The sequence below is a fragment of the Sceloporus occidentalis genome, unplaced genomic scaffold, assembly GCF_023333645.1.
Source record: "Sceloporus occidentalis isolate IW3139 unplaced genomic scaffold, rSceOcc1.0.p SCAF_2, whole genome shotgun sequence".
Taxonomy (NCBI): Eukaryota; Metazoa; Chordata; class Lepidosauria; order Squamata; family Phrynosomatidae; genus Sceloporus; species Sceloporus occidentalis.
This window is the reverse complement of record NW_028316982.1, coordinates 102,752,424-102,778,569: the sequence shown is the minus strand read 5'-3', so window position 1 is coordinate 102,778,569 and position 26,146 is coordinate 102,752,424. Positions and strand designations below refer to the sequence as shown.

At 37.9% G+C, this 26,146-nt stretch overlaps 1 protein-coding gene and 1 non-coding gene across 4 annotated transcripts in view; both read left to right on the top strand.

Moving 5' to 3' along the window:
• The first annotated feature begins 521 nt into the window (after positions 1–521).
• The window catches only part of CCAR1 (cell division cycle and apoptosis regulator 1), a 31,214-nt gene continuing 5,589 nt past the window's right edge, over positions 522–26,146 (top strand). Inside the window, exons 1-22 of one of the 3 annotated variants that reach the window (XM_089510484.1) lie at positions 522–615; positions 1,933–2,051; positions 7,082–7,254; positions 8,902–8,946; positions 10,291–10,317; positions 11,524–11,717; positions 12,092–12,206; positions 12,294–12,486; positions 14,385–14,514; positions 14,754–14,915; positions 16,709–16,934; positions 19,080–19,193; positions 19,589–19,755; positions 20,457–20,667; positions 21,498–21,581; positions 21,887–22,072; positions 22,985–23,176; positions 23,461–23,694; positions 24,668–24,779; positions 25,123–25,205; positions 25,599–25,745; positions 25,880–26,000. In XM_089510484.1, coding sequence (XP_089366610.1) covers positions 1,979–2,051; positions 7,082–7,254; positions 8,902–8,946; positions 10,291–10,317; positions 11,524–11,717; positions 12,092–12,206; positions 12,294–12,486; positions 14,385–14,514; positions 14,754–14,915; positions 16,709–16,934; positions 19,080–19,193; positions 19,589–19,755; positions 20,457–20,667; positions 21,498–21,581; positions 21,887–22,072; positions 22,985–23,176; positions 23,461–23,694; positions 24,668–24,779; positions 25,123–25,205; positions 25,599–25,745; positions 25,880–26,000 — 2,989 coding nt within the window. In that variant the 5' untranslated portion in view covers positions 522–615; positions 1,933–1,978. Of the gene's footprint in view, positions 616–1,932; positions 2,052–7,081; positions 7,255–8,901; positions 8,947–10,284; positions 10,318–11,523; positions 11,718–12,091; positions 12,207–12,293; positions 12,487–14,384; positions 14,515–14,753; positions 14,916–16,708; positions 16,935–19,079; positions 19,194–19,588; positions 19,756–19,856; positions 19,927–20,456; positions 20,668–21,497; positions 21,582–21,886; positions 22,073–22,984; positions 23,177–23,460; positions 23,695–24,667; positions 24,780–25,122; positions 25,206–25,598; positions 25,746–25,879; positions 26,001–26,146 lie in introns of all 3 variants that reach the window. The other 2 variants (XM_089510483.1, XM_089510485.1) reach the window with 2 other exon arrangements.
• On the top strand, positions 19,366–19,428 carry LOC149318801 (small nucleolar RNA SNORD98). Its single transcript, XR_016280329.1, has one exon. It is a non-coding gene; the product is annotated as a small nucleolar RNA SNORD98 (small nucleolar RNA).

Sequence of the window (26,146 nt, the reverse complement as noted above, 5' to 3'; positions counted from 1 at the left end):
TGCAGGGCAGAGGCAGTCTGGGATGAGGAGAAGAGTTCCTGTGAATGTCTACTTGAGGACCTGGACTGATCTGCCCGGAATTAAAATGGCGCGGGTGCCATCATCTAAGCCAAGATGGAGGCCGAACCCCACTTATAATGGCCAGAGCCTATCATGGGATTCTATTTATGTATTGATGAACTGGGGCTGAGGCAGCGTTGATTCTCAAAACGGCCAAAGGCCAGAATCGAACCCTGCTCCCTTTGCGTCATAGTGCGGCGCCTCGAACCGCTACGCCACGATGGCTTAAGCATTACGTCACGCGAAGAAACCACCGTTGTTATAGCTCACGCGCGTTGGGCGTTGGCGCATGCGCGCCGCCGACAACCCATCCCCTCCATTGTTTTGACAAGGGCCCCATGTGCGAGGGTTGGGGGGAGGAGAAAAACGCTCGCTTGGTGACGTCACTACTGTGCGACGGCGACTCAAGCTCACCCCAGGCTGCCTGACTGGCTGACCCTCGCGCTCTCTCCTTGACGCATGCGCCGTGGCGACTGTCCCTCGCGCCGCCGCCGTTGTCGTCTCTGGCTGAGTTTATGAAATGGCTCCTGGGGGCCTCATTTGGGCCTCTGTCAGGTAAAGGGCTGAAGGGGCGGCGGCGGTGGGGCCCCTGGGGCTGGGCCTTGGGAAGGGGAGGCTCCCCAGGGAGGCCTCCTCGCTCTCCTTTGTTGTCAGTCCTCCCTGCGCATCCACACTGGAGAGAGAGCCCGGTTTGGTACCGGTTTAAGTCTTTGTGTGGCTCAAGGCTGTGGAATCCTGGGAGCTGGAGTTCGTTGTGGGGCCCAGAGCGGAGTTCCTGCATGGCTCTATGTTTCTATGCAGGATAGAAGCTGAGGGCATGAACCTCCGTAGGCTGGAGCCTAGTTCCTCAGATGCATCTATTTGTCTCTCTTGAAGTTGCTGCGGAGCCCTTCGTGATGAAAAGTAAGGCTGCATCTGCACTACAGAAATAATCCAGTTTGACAGTGCTTTAACTGTCGTGTCTCAGTGCTATGGAATTCTGGGAATTGGTTTTGTGAGATGTTTATAGCCCTCCCTGTCAGAGAGCCCTGGTGCAAACTACAATTCCCAGAATTCCATAGCATCGAGCCATGACAGTTAAAGTGGTGTCAAACTGGATCATTTCTGCAGTGCGGATGCAGCCTCAGTCTTGCTGAATTCAGCAAAACTGTCTGCCAGAGGCTCCTGGAGTGCAGCCCCTTTGGATCTTGCCTTTAAGAGCTCTTGGGAGCCAGAAAGGATCTTTAAAGGTCTTGTGCCAAGCCTTGCTTTTCCTCTTCGTTTTCATTCTTCCTTATCATCATGTTTCTGTCACTGCCTTGAGGCTGTTAGGTCTCTGTGTCTCTATTCCTCTCTTGTGGCCAGACTCTGTGTTGCTTTGTGCCATAGCTCCCTTGTGTTTCCTTCCTCCACTAAGAGTCTTTGCTGTTTACACTAAATAGACACGTTCTTTAGTTTCAGGGCTATTTTAAAAGCTGCAGGGTAGCTTTTTATATCAATGAAATTTTTAACATTAGTGTTGGTAGCTGTGTATATTTGATAGAAAGTGAACTCCTTGATTCTGCATTACATTTTTGAGTGTTGGCTGTACCTTTATATCAACCTTTTACTATACACCAGGTTTTCTGAAACATTTACCTTCCCAGATGTTTTGTCTGCAAAATTTCCTCAAAACCAGATATCAGTTTAATTAAGTGTCCTACTTTCTGAGGCATTTAATTATTACACTTGCTTTGTCAAAGCGTACCATTTATTATCCTTTCAGTGACTGTCAAAACTCTTGTATATGAAAAACAGGACTACAGTATTGGGTATATGACTCAGGGTAGAGTGTAATAATACAGTACATGCTTCTTGAGCGTTAGCATGACTTTCATTCATCTTTTTGAACAGATCGCACTTGTAGAAGACTAGGACAGCGAAAGGATTGTGACTCAGTATGGCTCAGTTTGGAGGACAGAAGAACCCCCCGTGGGCCACGCAGTTTACTGCCACCGCAGTCTCTCAACCAGGTCAGCTTTCAGTTCCTTCTTAACAGTTAATTGGTCCTTCGGCTCCAGACTGTCATCTCATTGCTTGCCATAGCAAAACTGGAAACAGTGTAAAATAAATAGTTCTTAAATGTGTACTTTGGTTGAAAATACTTTGTTTGACTGGAAAGGTGTCTTTTGTGCAGTTAGCTTACAGCTGTAAACCACTTAGACACTCTTAGTTCAGTATGAAGCAGTGTATAAATGAAACTGTTATATAAATGAAGCTGTTCGTAATCATATAACAGATCTTTTTAAGAAAGGTTTTAATACAGTTATTATTTTATTTATGTTCCATCTTTCTCTTGATACAGGGACTGAAAGTGGCTAACAACACATTTTAAAACAATACAAATTAAAAACAATACAAAACTGTTGGTAAAGTTTAAAACGTAAAACATTTAAAATACAAATGTGTATTAAAAACTCAATGCAAACCTTAAAATCTTAGTTGCACAGCACCTAACCCTCATCAGTTTGAAAAACACAAAAATGTTTTTACCTGCTGCCAAAAGGCAGTCAAGTTACACTTTATTTAACGTAAAATAAACAATTTTATTTGTATCCCTGTGTTTACATCAGAAAAGGAAGGAAACTTTCAGTTTCTGTTGAAAAGTTTATCCTTTGTCTTATGCGGCGCATATGGCAAACAGTTTGTTGTTTGTTACTGTGTGCCTTCAAGTAGGTTCCAATTTATGGCGACCCTAAGGCAAACCTACAATGGACCTTTCTTGGCAAAATTTCTCAGAGGAGGTTTGCCATTGCCTTCCCCTGCGGCTGAGAGGATGTGACTTGCTCAAGGTCACTTAGTGGGTTTCAGGGTGAGCTGGGAATCGGAACCTGGTCTCCAGAGTCAACAGTCTTAACCAGAGGTGGGCAACCTGCAGCCCGCGGGCTGGATGCGGCCCAGTGAGGCCTTGGGACCGGCCCCAGCCCGGTCCTGCTGCCAATTGCTGCCGGGGCCTTTGGCGTCTCACGCAAGGGGCATGGTGGGGCAATTGTCTATAGAAGCCTCAGAAACATGCATTTATCTTAACATTTTTTAAAAAATCAGCAAATTTTTTCGCGTGTCCTCCATTTTTTATTTTAAAAAGTGCCCTCCATTTGAAAATTTTGTCCTACATTTGTCCTGGTTTATTTATTTATTTAATTTTTTAAATTTTTTTTTTTTTTTTTTTTTTTTTTTTTTTTTTTTTTTTTTTTGCTTCGGCCCCCCCAGTTGTCTGAGGGACAGCAACCCGACCCCCGGCTCAAAAGGGTTGCCTACCCCTGGTCTTAACAGTCAAACCACTATGCCATTCCTGATTCTCTTGTTAAGATTAATTCTGTATAAATCAAGTTACAGTTTGCAATATGGACCACAAGTAAGAGAGAACATAATCTTTTCAATACACTTTAATTTGTATTGACTGGACCATGAGAGTCTCCCAGTCCTTACTCACCAGGCAGCAGCTGCTGCAAATGACAAGGGCCTGTTCCCTTCTACTGGGAAGCAGCTGACAGATGTTCCTATCCTCTCATTGATCATTCACGAGGGGGAGGGGAGAAGGGATGTGACAGGGATCCTTCTTTCACACCAGAGAGAACTCACAGGATGGGATGGAAATGTCAGTCAACGGCTTCCCAGTCAACAAGGGAACAAACCTCTGTCTTGAGAAGTGATCATTGCAGGGGAGGGGATTGGGCTGGGAGGTGCTACTTGGCTCTATAACTAAATAGGTGATACAGAATTCTGGTTATAATTTATTACATAATTATTGACAAGCTTTCCTTTATTCAAAGAGTTTATTTGTGCTTTTTCAGAGAAAATAATTTATTTATTTTTAGGAATTAAGCAACAAGTTAAACTGGGGATTTCCAGTAATTTTATCCATTTTAAATACTTATTTATTTTTGTATCATGATTGTAAAGTTTTGAAGCACGAAGTTCAAGATTAATGCTAGTGATAGATTTTTGTGGGTTTTTTGGGCTATGTGGCCATGTTCTAGAAGAGTTTCTTCCTGACGTTTCTCCAAAGAAGATGCCAGCCACAGATGCTGGCGAAACGTCAGGAAGAAACCCTTCTAGAACATGGCCACATAGCCTGAAAAACCCACAAAAAACTGTGGATGCCAGCCATAAAAGCCTTTTGACTCCATAATGCTAGTGAGTTGCTAAAGAAGGTATAGCTCAGTCTGTCTCTTATGTTAGCCTGACACTTTACAAATGAGATGTTCGTCTCTGTTCTTGTTTTGGGCTCAATAAATAGCAATAGCAAGTACAGTGCACCTGCATCATACTCAGGTGCTCTATACGGAGCTTTCGGCATAAGCACGGCAAGCAGGAAATGATGTGTGTGCCCATGGCACGCCTGCACACTATTAGTTTCAATGGGGTTCAAGCATACATGGAATTTGCCTTATGCCGGACCGGGGGGGGGGATCGGACCAGATCCCTTGCATAAGACAAGGGCACACTGTACATTTCTATACTGCTTATCAGTCAACTAGCACTCCCTAAATGGTTTACAGTGTGTAAGCCAGTTTCCCTCAACAAGCTGGGCACTCATTTTACTGACCTATGAAAGGATGGAGGGCTGAGTGGACCCTGGGGCTCTCCTCTAGGATTGAACTCACAATGTTGTAACTACAGGACCAGCATTTAACCATTGCGCCATCATGGATCCTTTGTTAATAAAATTATACTGAACTAAAATTATAGAAGTACAAATGACTAGTAAAATGAGCAAACAACCAATTGTGTGTGCATATGTATGCCTCCCCATATGTGCCTTCAAGTTGTCTGTCAACTTATGGCAACCCTATGAATTTCATAGAGTTTTCTTAGGCAAGGACTGTTCAGGTGTTTTTGGCAGTTCCTTCCTCTGAATTATAGCCTATAGCACCTGGTTTTTGTTGATGGCCTCCCATCCAAGTACTAACCAGAGGTAACTGCTGTTGTGAAAAGACAGAGACAAAAGTGAAAGCAATATGCTTACTGGAGGTTCACATTCTATTTTTTACAACGATCATTCCTGCCTTTGCACAAATGATGTGCAAACATGACCAGTGTGTCAGACAAAGTTAAGATATCATACGTAAGCCAGTACTGCATGTATTTTCCCCATTATTTATTGCCATGGATTTAAAGTTTCAAACAAGTCTTTGACCTTTAATATTGGGCCAACACTGCAGCGTGGTTTGAAAACAGCCTATGATTTTCCACCTTAATAAGTGTTGGCGTCTAGTAGGAGACCATACCAAATTACATACTACTAACTGGATATACCTGTTACCTTGCATTGTAATTTTTGGCTGCTGGAAAATAACTTTCACCTTTCCTGATGGTTCAGTCATTTTATATGTTAGTCTGATTGTGACTAATACCTTACTGTGAATCAGCATCTAGTCACATTATATTGTAATTTGGGAACATAACAGTTACCAGAATTTTTTATGCGGTTCATTATACATTAAAATAACTGTGTGTGTGTGTGTGTGTAATGGAAGCATTTTGAGACCTGAGATTTGTGGTTACCCAGTGGCTGTAGCCTAATGCTAAGCCAGTCTGGGCAGCTGATTTTATTATTCTGTTTCCATCATATGCTTTAATGTTCCAAGTGCTTTTTTAGCCTAAAATATCAGGAGTATCTTGTCTTTTCCAGAGCTATTGCCATAAATAAGATAGTGAATGTGTTGACATTTTAATGCATATGCAGAGAAGGGTGGGAAAAATATGGTCATGAGGCTATTTGTGTCTGTTTGAGGTTTTTGTAGTCATTACCCCTGAGATTCCCTGGACTAACCTTTTTATGGACAAACCTGAATAAATTTATATTTTTGGAATCCTGCAGCAAGTGCAATTAATTTTTTGAACAGATTTCAGGACCCTCCCTCCTCCACATAATATAACATTATAAATAGCCATTTTTTTCCAAATTAGAAGTGGACCTCTGTCTATATTTGAGGGTTTTGTTTGCTTTTTAGCATCTTTGCAATGCCACATGGGACCCTGGACTCTCTACAGTTGCCCACCCTGATGTAGATAAACTTGTTGGCCAAATGTATTCTACCAAGAATTGAACTGAATTTGATTTCATGAAATTTACTGGTCATTGACCAAAATAAATATATGTATCTATGTATGTATTCACGTATGAGCTCATTAAATTTAGTATAAAAGATCCTGATTCTATGAAACAGAAACAGGCCCTGAAACACCCTGCAGATAGGGGAGGTATGACTAGATGTTGATTGATTTCAGTGAAAAGTTTATGAGCATCAGGTGATTTAGTAAATTCCTGTCTTGCAAGTTATGTAAATTTAGCTCTGTGTACATATAAGAGCTGCAAGATTATTTATTTATTTTTGCCTCAGGCTACTGTAAAACTAATGTTTCATGTTCAAACAGCAGCTCTTAGTCAAATGTACATGTGCAAAATATTGGGGTAATAACACACAGCCCAAAATAAAGCTGCTTTGGGTCACTTTGGAGGTATGCTGTTTAAATGATGCATGTATCCTAAGAGTCTGGAAACCATGCCAAAGCCATGTTCCAGTCCTAAGGACTGGAGCGTGGCTTTACCCTGGCTTCCAGACTCTTAGAGCACATGCATCATTTAAACAGCATACCTCCAGAGTAACCTGAAGCAGCTTTATTTTGGGCTGTCCATACGGGCCCATAGACTGCATCTGTACTGCAGAAAAAACACAGTTTGATAGCACCGTAATTACCGCGGCTCAATGCTATAGAATTCTGGGATTTGTAGTTTTTTGATCTGTTTAGCCTCCCCTGTAAGAAAGCTCTGGTACCACAGGAAACTACAGATCCCAGGATTCAATAGCATTGAGCTATGGCATTTAAAGTCATTTCAAACTGTATTTTTTCTTCAGTGCAGCTTCAACCATAAAGTACTTTCCCCACAATTGTTGACTTAAATGAAGAAACACAGTGCTATTCAGATTTGTGAAAATCTATGATATTCTGTTATTCCAAATTAAGAAACACTAATGCTCACCTCTTACATTTTCAGCTGCTCTGGGTGTTCAGCAACCATCCTTACTTGGAGCATCTCCCACAATATATACCCAACAAACTGCATTGGCGGCAGCAGGTCTCAGTACTCAGACACCAACAAACTATCAACTCACCCAGACAGCTGCTTTACAACAGCAAGCTGCTGCTGCAGCTGCCGCATTACAGCAGGTAATAGAAACTGCATTTCTGTTGATTTCATTAGCAATATGAAATGATAAACTTAGGATCTTCTGCTACTACTGTTATTATTATGTCTATCCCGTGTTTTCCCCACAATTGAGACTCAATGAAGCTCAGAGTTTAAAAGAATAATAGAAATGATAATTTACAAAAAGTGAACATTAAACTGTTTGAAATATTTTTTGTGAAGTGTCTTTCCTGTTGCTTTAATAGCAAACACTGAGAAATGTTTGTCCTCCATCTCTAAGGATGTCTTCATAGTCATTTAGGTTACTATGTAGCCTTTTTTAGTGTTCTCAGAATGTACTGTCTGCCCATAAATATGGACAATGAATATTGGAAAACAATACTTTTTAGTTGCTTTTTCTGACCATTGGATTGCAAAGTGACAGTTAAGCATTGAAGAGAAATTAAACAGGAAAACAAACGTAAGTGAAATCTGGAGAAAATTAGTGCTGTTGCTTTACCAGCTTTTCATAGTTGGAACATCTTTGAAGAAAAATGTCAGATTTCCAGTGATCTGCCAAGTCCCTAATGGATACATAGAGGACCTTGGTGTTCTCTTCCAATTTCTTGTTTCTTTCTCATCCTGTGATATGCTGTGCTGTGGTGCCATTTTTATAACTTTTACTTGGGGCATGATTCTAGCTCTTTGTGCGTCGTGTAATCATTTTGATGACTTCCGGGTTGCATTTTGTTATGCCATCATATCATCTACAACAACATGACCTTGCATTTTCCTTACTCTGAATGAGCAGAAAGAAAACATCCACACTATCCAGGCCATCCGTCTGTTTCTCATTGCTCCACCACACTGTATTGATTTCATTGTGATTTCATTGCCTATCAGTACTGTGCCCATCAGTGCATTGTAGCAAATTTTTGACCTGATCCACTTCTGCCTGGATGGACTTGCATGTAACAAAGTGGGAATATGCATCTTCATGCATATCCTTCATATGCAGGTGCTATCTGCTTACACTGTTCTTTTCAGTGCAATACACTTTCAGATATGCACAGTCAGACCTCTTTATCCAGGGATTCTGTATCCATAGATTCAACCATCCATGGCTTGAAAATATTCAGAAAAATATAAATTCTAAAAAGCAAATGTTGATTTTGTTATTTTATATAAGGGGCACCATTTTACTATGCCATTATATTTTTTGGAACCTCTGCATCCATAAATGTTGGTGTCCATGGTAAGCCCTGGAACCAAACCCCAGCAGATACCAAGTCTCCGCTGTGTTTCTTTGGACATTCTGCTGCTGATATCTCCTTGTGGCTAGATCTGGGCAAAGGAAGTTTAGCCTTTTCATAGGCAGCTAAAGGGCCTCCCTTCTCCCAGTGTTGTCTCAGCACTAGTAATACCATTATACTCTTTGTTTCTTCACTGTCATAACACAAACTAGATATATTAAGCTATCCTGATGAACTAAAATATTCAAGGGACAATAGCATAACTGTATATACCATGGGTATTTTGTTCAATTGATAAAATATACATATATTTTTTTTAACCTTTATTGGTTTGATTTTTTATTTTTTCTTACATTTATCCGAGATTATAGTGTTGGGATATATTAATTTTGTAAAATGCTTCCTAGTTAATTTGATTTCCTTATGTTTTTTCAGCAATATTCACAGCCTCAGCAGACCCTCTATAGTGTACAACAGCAGGTTTGTGTAACTCTTTGTGTACATTTACTATTACTTGGACTTGATAATAGTACTCTTAAAAACAAAAACAGGAGTAGCTTGGTTATGTGCACACTGAAAATCCAAAAACATGTATTTTACGTTTTTACATCTGATGTCTGTGTATTTTTGTTGTTACATCAAGCTGAACACTTATTTTTGAATTCCTATATCCCGTATATACTGTGGAAGTTTATTTATTTAAGATGCTTATATTGCACTCTGTATCATAATATATGTAGTAGGTACAGACAATTAAACAATTGAGCAATCTTTAAAAAATTAAATGCAGTTCAAAAAGTTTTAAATAAATTACACATTAAAGAATTTAACACCTATTATGTATACAGAACTTCTCAGCTTGTTCAAATTGAAATCCTTTGATCTCAAAGTCTTTTGTAAAGTGCCATATTTTAGTTTGTGTCAAATGAAGTCAACATGCACACAGACCTTGAAAAAGAGGGCATTCTACAATTGACACACTAAAGAAGAGAAGGCTCCCTTCCATCTTTCTGTATAGTGCATTGTTCCTGATACTGGGATGGAGAAGGAGGGCTCCTCTGACTCAAATTTTAATAGTGAATAAAATGGGAAACAAACAAAAAGCAGTATTTTTTAATATCACAAAAGTTTTAGGATATACTCCAGTGTTTAGAACTAGATGGTTACTATAATTTCTTGTATCATCAGATGCTTCCTCCATGTTGTACTTTTTATTATCTGCACTAAACTCCATTAGCTTATCCAAGGAATCTTGAGAGAGTTTTTTCTGGAGAGAATTGCTGCTCCATATTGTAGAATTATCAGAGGTCTCCAGAATTATACTTCCCTGGGTTTTTGGAAGAAAGCTGTTAATACACAATATATATGGAGGGCATTTTGTGACCTTGCTACTAAAAGCAGGGATTGTTTTTGATCTTTGTACCAAACCTTCTTACTGAGGTGCAGCTGCTAGAGCATCTTAGCAGAAAATGAAAATGTTAGAACAAATTAGTGTGGTAAGTAATAGGGGGTCTTAAAAAGTGTGTTTTCAAGGAAGCCTTATTTTGGCAATTTTGGACAGTAGAATTTGCCTGTTGCTGATGTAGAGTAATCTTGCCCTACTGTCATCATTTATCAAATTGATTGTTATCTCCAAGTGAACAAAGCTGTAAAATCAGACTTCAGAAAAATTATAGACAGTGTTATCATTGCATAGATAAGTAGCATGCTGGTGTACAGTCACATAAACATTTTGTAACAGCTTAAATATTTAAATATGGTTAGAGAACTTGCACAACATGTAAAAACTTAATTCATGATGTTATTTATCTTTTTAAGTTGCAGCAGCCTCAACAAACACTATTAACCCAGGTTAGTTTGCTTTTTATTTGATTATCACTGTATAAAAATGATGTGTGTATCAGCTGTTTCAGTTTCTGTTTTTTTTTAATACAGTGGTGTCCTTTGTGTATGGCTTACTATATAATATGAAAAATGTGTGTGGCTCCCTATATAAACTTAACACTTAAGTTTAGAAAAAAGTATTTCATAAACACTATCAGACATGTTGGTGCTTAAGTTCTAATTTTAGTAGATGCAGGCTTCAAACTACTGGGTTAATACTGGGCAGTATGCAGATGTCAAACTGCACACTTAATACTGAACAGTTAATTTCAGATTTCTCTTAACCCAAACCTAGTTTCCTTGTATTCAGAAAAGCACTAGTAAACAAATGGTGCATACATGTCTTTTTGCTCTGCAGATGAACTTGTTTGAATAATGTACCTTTCAAAATACTTCATAAGAAAGTACTGGAGGGGGCACAAACACAGATAAAGAAATAAAAAGAGGGGGGAAATGGGTAATTGAAATGATCATTGGCACTATTAGAGAAACAACATTTGAAATCTGGGTATGTTTTTACTTGGAAAATGTTTAAAGTCACTGTAAAATTATATGAGTTGTCAGTTGAAACAGCTATGATTCCTCACTCCTGTCTCTTTAGAGTGCCATTTGTCAGATAATCTGGATTCTGTTTTAGGAACCTTCATCACCTTCTGGCCACCTAGCTGTCCAACAGGTGAAAACCAAACAAGCAGAGTTAACATCAGCAGTCTTAAGCATTCTGAAGTATAGGAATTTCAGGTTATTTATTGGAAGAAAGGAGGAAATTCCTTTGGTAGTCTTTTAGGCTGTTCGGTTATGTGCAGTCATAAATATACAAACGTATACATTCCTTTCATGGAGAAACATAGTCATGTTAATATATGGGCCTACAGAACCGATTTTGGGTGGAAACCCAACATTGTACAAATTCCTGTTTGTACCGGAGAACACTCCCTTTTTCTCTTGCTTTCTTCAACCCTTTGTGCCTCCCAGATCTACTATAGTGGGTCAGTCCCCCACAATTTAGAGTAGATTTGAGGACAGACAGGATTTTGGGATAGGATGAGAGTTTCATTCTGCTGATAGATTCTGTCCTATTGGTGTGTGGAACTTTATATTTGTATCAATATATTTATATGACTTAGAAAAATGTGAATGTTTATATAATCTCTTGCTTTAATTTGTATTCAGCCAGCTGTAGCACTGCCAACCAGCCTCAGTTTATCTACTCCTCAACCAGCAGCACAGATAACTGTTTCTTATCCAGCACCACGGTCAAGTCAGCAGCAGACTCAACCACAGAAGCAACGTGTCTTTACTGGGGTAGTTACTAAGCTACACGACACATTTGGTTTTGTAGATGAAGATGTATTCTTTCAACTCAGGTAAATTAATTCTCATGCCTTCGAGTAATTAGTGACAGTAGTTAAGTTCAACTGTATGCAATATAGAAAGCTGATTTTAACAGAGCACATTATTATATTATATTACAGTGTTTTTTCTTAATTTTTCAAAAGGTCTTCATGTCAGTAATATTTATTAGAAGCCTTTAAGGGATGTTTGTATTAATCACATATAGAAAAATGGGTCAAGCTGGTAACTTTTTTTTAAACTTACATAGTTTAAAAATCATAAAGTAATTCCATCATTATTTGATAATTTTTTAATCCTCTTTCATAAAACAAATATATCTGGAATGTTAACTAAGTTCTTTTTTGGACGCATAACATCTGATAATGGGATGTCTTAAATTTTTCAGTGCTGTTAAAGGGAAAACTCCTCAAGTAGGAGACAGAGTTCTAGTAGAAGCAACATATAATCCTAATATGCCTTTCAAATGGAATGCACAGAGAATTCAGACACTACCAAACCAGGTATATATAAAATGTTGAGTGTGACTCTTGTTGTCATGTTTAGCATAAAGTTCATTTACGAGGCATTACCTTTTTCCCCCTCATTAGAACCAGACTCAGACCCAGCCTTTACTCAAGACTCCTCCACCTGTACTTCAGCCCATTCCACAGCAGACTGCATTCAGTGTTCAGGCACAGCCGCAGCCACAATCGCTGTTGCAGGCACAAATAACAGCAGCATCTATTACACCTTTACTTCAGACACAGCCACAGCCTTTGTTACAACAGCCACAGCAGAAAGGTATTCCCTCAAAACATGACATTTCTTCTTTTCTATTAACATTAGATGTTGTTACTATTTTAATGTTCAAGAATATAGCTGGCTGGAAGATAGCAAGGCTGTATCATCTTCAACTTATTTCATAGTTGTGTTGAGTCAGAGTGGCTGCATTCAGAAATGACAGAAAACGGTGACTGGAGGTTTACTATTGTGTGTTCCCCCAATCAGGAGGGAAGGAGATCTGAAGCTTCTAGTCACAGTTTGTAACAAACAACAATTTCCAGTTTTGGAAAGTTCTCCATTGAGCTCCCCCGACAGTCATGCTGTTGATTGTAGCTATTATCTTTATGCAAGCCTGAACAGTTTCAGCAAAGTTTGTGCTGCCTGATGTACATGTTGGGAAGCATCGTATGTATGTTAATGTTGCTTAGAAACTGCATGGTTTCCAAATCTGAATCAAATTTTAACCAAATTAGAATTGCATCAAATAATCTACAGCACAAAAATTTTTATTTTGTGCTGTAGATTATTTGATGCAATTCTAGTCTGCATATGAAACATTGATCACTTTTAATCAGTTCTCATACCTTGTCCCTTTTGAGGGATGAAGTCAAGCCTTTTAATTGGTATGCGTTTGGAACCAAATACCTCTGCAGAATTCTGGTCACAGTAACCCTTTAGGAAGTTCCCAGACAGATTTGTTCAGTTACTAAAAGTCTGTTTCCTGTATACAGGTCTATTATTCTATAGATACAATATGCTTTAAAGAAATGTGTCACATTATGTTAAAAAAAATTGGATGCATTGGTTTTGGATAAATGAGGGATGGGTATGATGTAAAACACACGCTAGGGAATCCTAGGACTTGTAGTTTATTGTGTCGTATCTAAAATAAATGAGAAAATAAGGTATCATTCATATAGTCTTGATAGTTCAACAGTGTAGTCATTGACTACACAGAACAAATTAAGAAAATATTTCTGTTTACTGATGTGAAGTAGGGAAGAATTTCCTCCATGTTCTCTCCCTGGACCTATTCATGTTTGGTGGGCTTGTATTTCCATGCAGTGTTTCTCTGGCCCATCATTTTGTGTGACATCCAACACATCTTCATGCTATTATATTCTTTTGTAAATATTCTATTGCATGTGGTTTTTAGCCTTTTCATTCTGATCTATACCCTTTTCCTTCTGCTACAAGAGAACATTGGATTGCATAGTTCATAGAGATACAAATATTTTATGTATGTGTAATACTTCATGACAGGTCTTTGGATATTTACAGGAATATAGGTTATCATCCTCTTGCATTGTGTAGTGAAACAATTGTAGCATTTGAAGGATAGGTATTTACCTAGTTTTGTAATCAACCATAACTCTTCTGTATGTGGCCACTACTAGCTTCAGATATTGGGCACGTGGTGGCAGAACATGTTTATTTAAAAGTGAGAATTGGGTCTAAGAATAAACAAACAGAATTCCAAATTGTTGAAATGAACACTAACTTTTATCATGTCTTTCTGGAAATGAATGATTGAGGTAAAACTTTTTGCAAGTTAACATTTTTTGAGTAATGTGGGCTTAAAGTCTTCAGTCTATATGTATAAATCTAGGCCTGTGTTAATTTTGTGTATTTTTAATCTGAAGAATTAAATAAATCCACCCTGTTGAGTTAAATGCAATGCACCTTGTGTTGCTTATGCTTGCTATCAGCTGATAATTGGATTTTGACTACAAGCATAACTATATTTTATATATATATATATATATATATATATATATATATATATATATCCAGCTTTTCCATTGTTAAAAAAATATTAAGCTGATAATTTGATTAATATGTTACCTTTTATTTTATAATATGCTTGTGGACGTTTTAAAAAACTTTAAAAATATATGGGATTTTTTTCCTCCTAGCTGGTTTGCTACAACCTCCTGTTCGAATAGTTTCACAACCTCAACCAGCACGAAGATTAGATCCACCACCCAGATTTTCGGGGCGAAATGATAGAGGAGACCCTATGGCTAACAGAAAAGATGACAGAAGGTGTGATACAATAACTCCACTCAGTCTTCCATGCATATTAGAGAGAATTTATAATTTAATTTTTTGATATTTGGATGTAAATACTATGCAGATTTCTTACAAAACAATGCTTTCCAAAGGCTAATTTTGTATTAATTGGAGTGTGCTGGTGTTACTTCTAAACTAATAATTTTGTCAGCTATAATATATTCCTTATGCAAAAGCTAAAATGAGACATTTATATTTCATGTATTGTTAAGTCGAGAAAGGGAACGTGAAAGACGTAGGTCACGGGAAAGATCACCTCAGAGAAAACGTTCTAGAGAGAGATCACCACGCCGAGAAAGGGAACGGTCACCTCGAAGACCACGACGTGTTGTTCCCCGTTACACGGTCCAGTTTTCCAAGTTCTCATTAGACTGGTACGTTGCTTGGATGTTACACTACATTTTTATTTCTGTTTATGGAAAGAATCTTATTGCCTTAACGTAAGTATATAGTAAATCTAAAGTCTTGTTTTCGGTTTCCTTAACTTTAAGACCTGTATGGCCATAGTTGTTAGTTCTACATTAAATATGGGAACGGAATTGCAAAGGACCTTGACAAACTACAAAAAGTTGTTCTGAAATTAATAAAATGAAATTTAACAGAAAATGCAAAATTCTAAATTTAGGGGAGAAAAACCAATACCACAGGTATAGGATGGAAGATACTTCAATCAGTAGTACTACATGTGAAAAGGATCTTATTATTGTTGTTGATCTTAAATTGAATATGAGTCAGCAATGTGATGCTGCAGCATTAATAGAAGCATAAGCTCAAAACAGATGGATCACATAAAGTGCCTTCTTGGTGCTTTGGGGGCATGGAGTTAAAACGATTCACACCCCCAAACTGCCTGGCTGCTCTGAAGCCGCCTAAGGTGGCCCAAACCCAGCCACAAAAGAAGCAGCAAAAAGCTACTCCTGCAGCGACCTGTTCAGGCTTGGGAGTTGCAGCAGCCAGTTGCCACTCCTTTTGCCCCATCTGTTTGACCCTCCTGTTTCCAAGTCAAGTGAAGTAATGGTCTCACTATAGTTTGCACTGGTCAGGCCTCATGTTCAGGTCTGGGTGCCTCATTTTAAGGATTTAGACAAGATGGAGCAAGTACAGAGAAAGGCAACGAGGATAAGAGGTATGGAGAACAAAACATATTAGGGGAGGTTGAAGGATCTGGGTGCGTTCATCTTGTTGAAGATAAAACTCAGGAGTGAAGGGTCGCCACAAAGAGGAGGGTGCAGGCTTGTTCTCTGCTGCCAAGAAAACCCCATGATAGGTTCCCCTTCAGAGTGCAATAAGAAAATGACTTGAAGACACACAACACAGACACACATTTCAATAAATATTAAAAGGAGATTTTTGACAGTGGGATCAGTTTGGCAATACAACTAATTGCCTAGAGAGGTGGTGGGGTCTCCTTTTCCTCAAAAAGAGGCTGGACAGCTACCTGCTGGGAAGGCTGTAGCTGGAGATCATGCATTGAGTTGGGAGTGGGTTGAACCAGGTGGCCCATAGGACTCCTTCCAACTCTGTGATCCTATACTAAAAAAAATTTACATAGATTTTAAAACTGCTATTGGGAAACCATGTAATTGTAAAATAACACCAACTGTGGAGTTACACTTTTGTGATTTCTAATTTTTGTATTAATGTTTACATGTTTTATTTGGAACAGTCTTCCAACAAATTGCATAGTAAAGTGCTTTTTGTCCAAGTTGTGAAAGTCATTTTATGGAAGCTCTGCAAAGTCCTTTAAAGAACAGGTTTTAAGATTCCATAAAACTATGTAGTTCATTGTACATAGCTCTTTAAAGGTCTGAAGCCCTGGGAATGAAGCACACAGCCATCTGAGTTTTTTTTTAACCTCCTGCAATATCTTATTGATGATATGTTATGCAGCTTCTTTAGTGTGAAGCCTTAGATCTATATTTGAGTTGTGTTTAGTTTGTTTGAGAAGTGAACAGTTTGCTGAAGCCTTAGAAGTGAGCAAATGCTTGCAGTGTTTTCTAAACTGCAATTTTTAATATTAGTGCATGAAGTATAATGAAAGACTTGCTTAAAATGGAGCTGCTTCTTAATCATGTCAAAAGTTCTAATTCTGTGTGTTGCTGATACTGAACTGTTAAAGCCTCAAATCTCTTTATCATTGTGAAATATGTGTTCTTATTGTTTGAAGTCTTAGTTGTGATATGATGGAACTGAGACGACGATACCAGAACTTGTACATACCAAGTGATTTCTTTGATGCTCAGTTTACATGGGTGGATGCTTTTCCCATGTCAAGACCATTTCAACTAGGAAATTATTGCAACTTCTATGTAATGCATAGAGAGGTAGATCCTTTGGATAAGAACATGGCTGTATTAGACCCACCAGATGCAGATCATCTTTACAGTGCAAAGGTGTGTATAAATTTTTAAATATCACATAGATACTAGAAAAGCAAGAATAATTTAAAAAAATATAATTTCTGTAATGTATTCTGTGGCTCTTCACTTGAATTGACTAAACATGGGCAAAAGGAATTGCATTATATCTGGATTTATTTCTTTTCCAAGTGCTTCTAGAAAAACAGGAAACTGAGAGTATCCCATACACAATACAAAAAAGGGAGAAACTTCTCAAGATGTTGAAAAAATGGTGCTTACAAGTTAAAAAGCCTGATGTGTTTTGCACTGCAGATACTTTTAAGGACTTCTTCAGGGGGTTATTCAGAGAATATAAAATACAATATGTGAATGTATGCATACACTCACAATAAAATGTAAAAATGACTTTAATACTTGTTCATTGGATATCGATATATACACATACTTAAAGCAAAATAAATTGCCAATCAAAAGGATTCTAATATCATTTCTTCATGACTGAAAGCATATGAAGGGAAGGCTAAAACTTTTTTACATATTATGAATAGCTGATAAAATAAATTAATAACTATCGTAGTGATTGACATTACATGAAATAACAATGTTTGGCTTCAAATGCCCCCAGAAGCAGTCTGTGATGTGTGCAGAATGTTTTCACCATGTTTTGGAAGGGTCTTCTGGCCATTTCAAACCCAGATGAGGCATTTTTTTCAAATAAGAAGTAAATAGGTGATGTCTTTGCGAGTGGGGTTGTTTGTTTGTTTATTTGTTTGTTTTTTTAAAAGCCCTCTCCTAGGCCTATAATGTTCCAAGGCCTTTTAGAAACGCTCCTTAGCCCTTAAAGGGCGTTTGGGTGCAAAAAATTGATTTTTATTTTTATTTTTTTGTAGGGAGTGAGGTGTATATGGACCTTCAGGGTCTCTTGGGGAGCTAGTGCAGCCCCCTGTCCTCTGACACTTACCAGCCCCTGGCTTAAGGTGCTATAGTTTTTAAATTTTAAAATGAGTTAGGTTTCCTCCTTCAGCAATACCTTATAATTGGTAGTATCTCTGTGCAGCATCTGAGGTCTGTTGCAGAATGGTTTTGTTTCAGAAATAACTTACTAAAGGGGCAATTGTACTTACATTAAAAAGGTATTTCCCAGTATTCTTTTTGAAAGGCTCAATTGTTTTACCCACATAGCAAGCAGTAAAATGGCTTATGTCATATCATTTGTGGCTCACATGGTCTACTACATATTGTCATCTTAGAAGTATATCTGAAATGGACATACCCACCCTCCACAAGGGTTATGTTCCTTGGATACAATTGTTACTTGATTACATGGCATCCTGTTAGGGACATGTGCACATATATATTCACTCTCATCCATGTGTATGTCCTTTTTTAGGCACTGCAAGTGTTGGTGCTGCTTTCCTTCCTCCTTAGAGTACAAAGCCCCCTCCGCCCCCTGATTTAATACCATATATACTTCTGCATGAGGTGACCTCATGTATAAGTTGAGGAAAGGTTTAAGGCCAAAATCATGGATTTTGATATGACCCGTGGACAAGTTGAGGATAAACTTTGGTGGCATGTAGCAAAAGATATAAAGGGGAAGACATCACTTCCTTTCCTCCTCCTTCTCTGGACCTCTCTCGACCACTTAACACCACTTTCCTAGTGCTGGAGGAGAAGGTTTTAACACTGGATTGAGAAAGGAACTGGAGGAGAATATGGTGTTTGTTTGATAGGAGAGAAGGTTAACATCGTATTGAAAAGGGAAGAAACTGGAGGGAAATGGGGTGTTTGGTGGATAAAGAGATCTGGAGTACGATGGGGAGAGAAGGTTTTAACATTGGATTGAGAAGCAAATCACCTCTTTTTCACACACACACACACACACACTCTCTCCTGCCTGGCAGCTCTTTAAAAAATCACTGCTTCATTTTTAAAGTCATCTTCACTTGACCATTTGGGTTTTAATCCAAAACTGCACATAGGGAAAGTTACATTAGAAGACGTGCAGTATGAGCTGTCAGAATCAGTTTGTCTATACATATGAGTTGATGGAGAACAAGAAATAGTTATAGCATGGTGGTTTTTAGGTTTTTATGTTCTTTCCCTTTTAACCATTCAAAACTTGCTGGTTTTATTTAATAACTTCTTCATCTTGCCTTTATCATGTTGTTTTAACAGGTGATGCTTATGGCCAGTCCTAGCATGGAAGATTTGTATCATAAATCTTGTGCACTCGCTGAAGATCCCCAAGAGGTCCGAGATGGTTTTCAACACCCTGCTAGACTTATTAAGGTAAAAATTCTCTGGTTTCTATCAATGTATTGTACAAGGAACATTTTTTAAAAGTGTGTGTGTGTGTGTGTGTGTGTATCCTGATTTTTTTTAAGATGGAATGTTATTGTTTGTGGCATTCTGATTTTTTTGTAGGATGACAGACATTGCACAGAAGTCTTGCAGAATTAATGAGTAATGATGTTTAAACCTATTCCATTACTGAAATAAACTGAAGAAAACAAAAACTGAACTCATTCCTAAGCAAGACAATGCACATAAAAATCAACCGTGATACAATACTGAAGCATTACAACAGTATTAAAAGCAATAATTAATTCTTTAGATGATGTGTTTATACAGTTGGAGAAATTTCTTTTTTTTTTTTCCTTAGTTAAATGGCCTCTCTTTTCTAGTTTTTAGTGGGTATGAAGGGTAAAGATGAAGCCATGGCTATTGGTGGACACTGGTCTCCTTCACTGGATGGACCTGACCCAGAAAAAGACCCATCTGTGCTGATTAAAACTGCTATCCGTTGTTGCAGGGCTCTAACAGGGATAGATTTAAGTGTATGCACACAATGGTAAGTACTATGTTCTTAAAATATTTTTCAGAAATCAAAGCATGCTTATGGTTCTCTTGAAATTGATTTTGATAAAACCAACGTCTTCTTTTCTTTATCAGCATCCAGAGCTGTGCAGGTAAACTACTCAGTGATGCCCTAGCTAATACAAAAGTGATTTGGTGCCAAAAGGTTTGAAGAACAATTAACTTGAAAGTTATGCATTTGTTGTATAACCTTTGCAGTGCTTATATGTTAAAATGTTTTTCATTTCACGCATAGCTGGAGGAGATCTTCAAGGAAACTTCATTTCATTATTCTCGTGTTATAAATAATTAGATGATTGGGGGCAGCCATATATTCTCTTGGTGGATTTGCTACTTTTGGGTTAAATTACCTTTTTACTGCTCTGTCAGTGAGTACCTGCCACAAAATTTAAAAGATAGTTCACTTTTTTCAAACTCAGACCAATGTTGCACAGTTTAACTCAAAGTGAGAAATACATTCTGATTTGGCAGATGATATTAACATATTCCTTAGCAGTTTAAAATAAATTGTACAAATTTTCAAAGAGAACATATGGCTTTCATATATTTTTTTTTCTTTGGAAGAAATTCAGGTTGTCGCAGCAAAGTTTCATTACATGATGTGCTACAGTGATCTAGGCTCTGTGAAATGTATTGTAGAATTTTTTTTCCAACATGCTTCTTCCCTTGCAACAGGTACCGTTTTGCAGAGATTCGCTACCATCGCCCTGAGGAGACCCACAAGGGGCGTACAGTTCCAGCTCATGTGGAGACAGTGGTTTTATTTTTCCCGGATGTTTGGCATTGCCTTCCCACCCGCTCAGAGTGGGAAACCCTCTCCCGAGGATACAAGCAGCAGCTGGTCGAGAAGCTTCAGGGTGAACGCAAGGAGGCTGATGGAGAACAGGCACTGAACGCTAATCCCTTTTTCTATTTCTGCTTCTCACAGGCACAGGAACACAGGCACAAAATGCACACCACATACTACACCACAAACATACCTAGGAGCAACATAACTGGTAACAATGACTGGTAAACCAGCTTTCAGCAGTGTAGAATCTTTTTTGTTGTTGTTGTACATTTAATTACTGCTAGTGTACTAACTTAAAAATGTGTGCTGATACAAGAAGTGGAATTAAAACAGTGCACCCAGTGCACAAATCTATATTCTTAGAACTAGTTGCTGGAATCTGGGACCAGTTGTTGAGTGAGATTCAGTTTTATATGTTGTGTTAAGCATCTTGCTATTTTACCAAAACCTGTTAAGTTTTCTCTTATTATATTAGTCTCTAAAATGAATGATGCTTGGAAATAGGCAAGATATTGAAATAACATAGTTCATTTGGGCTATGTGACTGATTGGCATCTCGGCAGATATAAAAGGTCTAACTAAATGAGAACTACTTTGGGTGGTTTGAAAATTGGGGAAGATCACACACTGTGTGGTTAGTGGTGGCCAGCAGTGTCTGTGTGTCCCTGCTGTTCTTTGTGATGTTGTTTTTTATCACCCTTTTGTGTTTCACAGAGATGACTCTTTATTGGTTCGTGAGAGAGGCACTATGACCATTATAAAGTAGTAGAATGTGTGTATGTGGCTTTGTTGAAATGGTAACTTTAGGAGAAGACTGTCTGATGAAACAGTTGTGACCTTGCCCAGATCAGCTGCAGAATTTAAAAAAAGAAGAATCTTTTAGTTTTAAACTTTTTGAAGAATGATGTCTTTATTTCATTTTTTAGGATGAAGAGGAAAAGGATGATGGGGAGGCAAAAGAAATTTCTACTCCTACTCATTGGTCTAAACTTGATCCGAAGGCAATGAAGGTAATCACAGCTTAAGACTTCAGAATGTTTAGGTTGCAAAACAAAGCCTTATTTTTAAAAGTTTTATTAGATATTAGAATACTAAAGTTAATATATTAACTTTAAAATTTGTCCTACTTTATTTATTCATGGTAAGAGAAATCTTTGGATATCGCTGATTTTATCAGAGGAAAGTATATTATGAATAAAAACATGGATGTTATTGATTGTCTTTTAATTTTGCTTGTTTCAGTAATTGATAAGAATATATTTTCTAGTTGTTTTGTTACGTAAATATTAAATCATTGGCTGAAATATTTAATTAGGTTAATGACCTACGAAAGGAGTTAGAAAGCCGAACTCTCAGCTCAAAGGGTCTGAAATCCCAGTTGATAGCCCGGCTAACAAAGCAGATAAAAGTGGAAGAACAAAAAGAAGAACAGAAGGAGCTGGAAAAGTCTGAAAAAGAAGATGAAGAGGAAGAAGAGAGGAAATCTGAAGATGATAAAGAGGTATGTATCTAACATGTGTAGTTGCAAAGTGTTTTATAAATATTTGATTCATTCTTAGATGTTTTGTTGAAGCGCCTGTCCTGTCTACTAAATATCATTTGTTACTCATCTGGAACACCAGTTTGCAGCATATCTTTGGTTTGCATTATGTAATATTGCATGTTCAAAGTGATTAATGTACATTAGTTTGGCAATCCATACAACCCCCCTGCAAGGTAGCTCATGGTTATTATTTCCATATTATTGATAGAAACTTGAAGTGTAGAAGTAAGTGTCTTAAATAACCATATCTGTTTAGTTCGTGGACGAGAGAAGATATGAATTGGCAGCCTTGTGGATCACAGCTTCTTCATCTAGTCACACAACATTGCACCCATTGCTCTTTATGTGTGCACTCCTTTTGTTGCAGTGTGCATAGTCATCACAAATGATATTAGTTCATGCCATAGTTCATAAAAAAATCCTAGCCACTGAGACTAACCCCAGTTCAAACTCTTCCCAGACCATCTTTTTGTAAAGAAAGAAAGAAAGAATGTGCTGGGTGCCCTTCTTTCCCTTCACCCAGTGCCTTATGGCTCATTCAAACAACCTCATCTACCTAGGTTTTTTTAATGCCATTCTTTTTTTCTTCAGGAACCTGAGTACATTGTACTGCCCCTTATCTTGGTCAACAATCCTGTTAAAAATATTCGGGTGAGAGTAACAAACCCAAGGAGTGTTGTGACAAGAGATTTGGAATCTAGTCATTCCAGGCTACACTCAATACTCTTGTCAGCATGGCATGCCTACCTTCCATATGACATCTTTTGCGTGTAGGAAGAGAACAAAATTGTCCAAGTGTACATCTGAGCCTACACTATATTTTTCTGTGCTCTGAAAGCTTCACTGCACATTGTTTTCTCAAATATTCAGGAAGAAGAAAGGAAGCGTTTAGAGGAAGTGGAGCGTCAGCGTCGAGAGAGACGATACATCTTGCCAGATGAACCAGCAATCATTGTACATCCTAACTGGGCAGCCAAGAGTGGGAAGTTTGACTGTAGTATTATGTCTCTTAGTGTGCTTTTAGATTACAGACTAGAGGATAACAAAGAACATTCTTTTGAGGTAATCTCTCCCACTAGATTTTTGTCTGAATAAAAATGGTGATGAGTTTCAGATGCTGAAGTAATAGAATTTTATTTGCTCATAATTCTAATGATGGGGGGGGTTGATTGTATTGCTCCCCTTGAGATTTAATAGTGCTATTGTTTGTTCTGTGCCACTTGCTTACCCTGTTAATTCTAGTTTGTTTATTAATGTTTCATTATTTTAAAAGTATGTTGCTGTTTATGATCAATACTTCTGGTACATAAAAGGATTACCAGCTCCTCTTGATGTCCCTTCTACAGGTTTCATTATTTGCAGAACTTTTCAATGAAATGCTTCAAAGGGATTTTGGTGTCAGAATCTATAGATCACTGTTGTCTCTTCCGGATAAAGAAGATAAAAAAGATAAAAAGAACAAAAAAGATGAGAAAAAAGAGAAAAAGGAAGAACGGGATGATGAAAATGATGAGCCAAAACCTAAAAGAAGAAAATCTGGAGATGAGAAAGATAAAAAAGATGAGAGAGATGATAGGAAGGTCAGCGATCATTTTAAAAAACACATTCAGTTACAAGATTAAAAATAGTATGTAGGGAGATCTTCTTGTAGCGCCTTTGAAATTAACCGAAAGAAAGAAGTTAGCAGCATGAGTTTTCGTAGATTTTCAAATTTAAGGAAGTAGACTTTAGTCTACAAAAGCTTATGCTGCCAGCTTGTTTCTTTCAGTTAGAAGTGAACCAAATGGGCATCCAGGAGTGGCCAGAAGCCACTCCTGGCCTGATTGTCCTGGGGCCACAGTGAATATTTGCCACATCCCCGAGTCCACTTCCTGCCACTGTCCCAAATGGACCATAGCAAGGAGCGGAGAAGATCCGATGCTTTTGGGGCTGATTTTGGGCCACCTTAGGCGGCCCCAGCGCAGCCCTATTGTGGCTTCAAGGGCATGCATAATCTAAACACCACACCCGGGAGTGACCGGAAGCTGCCTCCATCTGCCCATCATTTCAGCCCTTAGTCACAAAGGTGCTACAAGATCTCTGTATACTGATTTTACAGATTAACATGGCTATATTTTTGAAGATTAAGACTAGTGGGGGAAGGAACTGGTTACTGAGTTTTATTCCATATAATTCAAGCTTGATTTATTTGTAATGTTGGTGTTAATATTTTCAGAACATCAGCAGTAGTGATTCTGTAGTTGATTTCTTTATTTTTAAAGAGTTCAGACTTTTAAATAGGTGTATTAGAAATGCACTTTTCTTGAAACTTATCATAATGTTAAAATATTTTGCCTGCTTGCTTTAAATCAATCCTAAGTGAGAACAGAACATGCTTGGAGACCTAAGCAAGATTATAAATCACCTTTTCCTCCTCTCCTCAAGGAGAGAAGATGATGATAGTTCCTGGTCTGTGGTTTGTTTCAGAATTTTTGTACACATACCTAAATATTTGAATTTTTTTCCATTATTTCTATCAAACTTTGAATCATTTTAATATCTAATTAATCACAGAGAGAAGATAAGCGAAAAGATGATTCAAAAGATGAAGATGAAATGGAAGATGAGAATAACCAGGAGGAATATGATCCATTGGAAGCTGAAGATGCTGAGGATGAAGATGATGGTATATTGGAGGGTGATTGTTCTTATTAAAAGCAAACTGCTATAGACTTGATCTACAATGGCAAAATTGCAGAACCTTCTGTTCTGCATACATTCTTTTGTAGCAGTAGAACTTTACTAATGGATTGCATTTTTTGTAGTTTTTGACATGAAAGTCCTATTGGTAAAATTGCCATTATTCTGAAGATAACCAATCTTCATTTTTTGTACAGAGGTGTCAGTAGAACTTGTCCCCCTATCTTATTAAGTTGAAAGTTGTTAATATCTCATTGAAAATATTTTCTGTCAAACATATTTATAATGGGAATGCATAGCTCTTATGTACTGTGTTCTGTTTTATATAGAAAGGGATGATGAGGAAATGAATAGACGAGATGACAGAAGAGAGGGAAGCCGCCATTGCAAAGAGAGAGCTTCTAAAGACAAGGTAATTTAATTAGAGGAAAGAGCCAGCCCTGTTAATTTACCCTGCTCTTTCTTTTTCTTCTTTTTTGGTGTGTGTGTGTGTGTGTGTCCTCTAACAACATTACATTGACTTAGGCCCAGTACTAGACTGCTACTATAAATGTGAAGCTATTGACCGCTAACATACCTAATCATGTAGAGCATATGGTACTTGCAAACTCAAGTAGCTCACATTTATTACACTGGCATCAGTAAGAATAACTGCAACCATGAGTTCACTAGCGCTTACTGTCAGGTAGTAGCGTATTTGTTTGCAGCTGAAATCTGCTTTGTACTTTGTATTGGCCACATATCAAGACATTTATTATCAATTATTATCAACTATCAATTTATTGATTACAAAATGTGTTTTTAGGAGAGAGACAAAATCCAGATGATAACTGTTAACCGTGATCTGTTAATGGCATTTGTTTACTTTGATCAATGCCATTGTGGGTACCTCCTGGAAAAGGACTTGGAAGAGATACTATACACACTGGGACTGCATCTCTCACGAGCTCAGGTTTGTTTCTTAAGTTATTGTATGGTGCTTAATGTTTTTGTGAATTAACTATATTATAAAATGTATTATCTGTGAGAATTACATGTTTGCATTCATCAATGGCCACATATACCTCATCTTTTTTGTTCTTTTAGGTTAAGAAGCTGCTGAATAAGGTAGTACTCCGTGAATCTTGCTTTTATAGAAAGCTAACAGATACTTCTAAAGATGAAGAAACTCCAGAGGAAATAGAAACTCCACAAGAGGAAATGCTAGGTAAAACCTGTAAAATTACAACAGTGCAGAGAAGCAGGCCATAGTCATGTAGGTTATTCATCTTATACAAGTCCAGAAGCAGAAGTCATGTGATCTTCGGTTGGGTGAGGGCAGATACGTACTTTGTTCCTTCATCAGTTGAATTG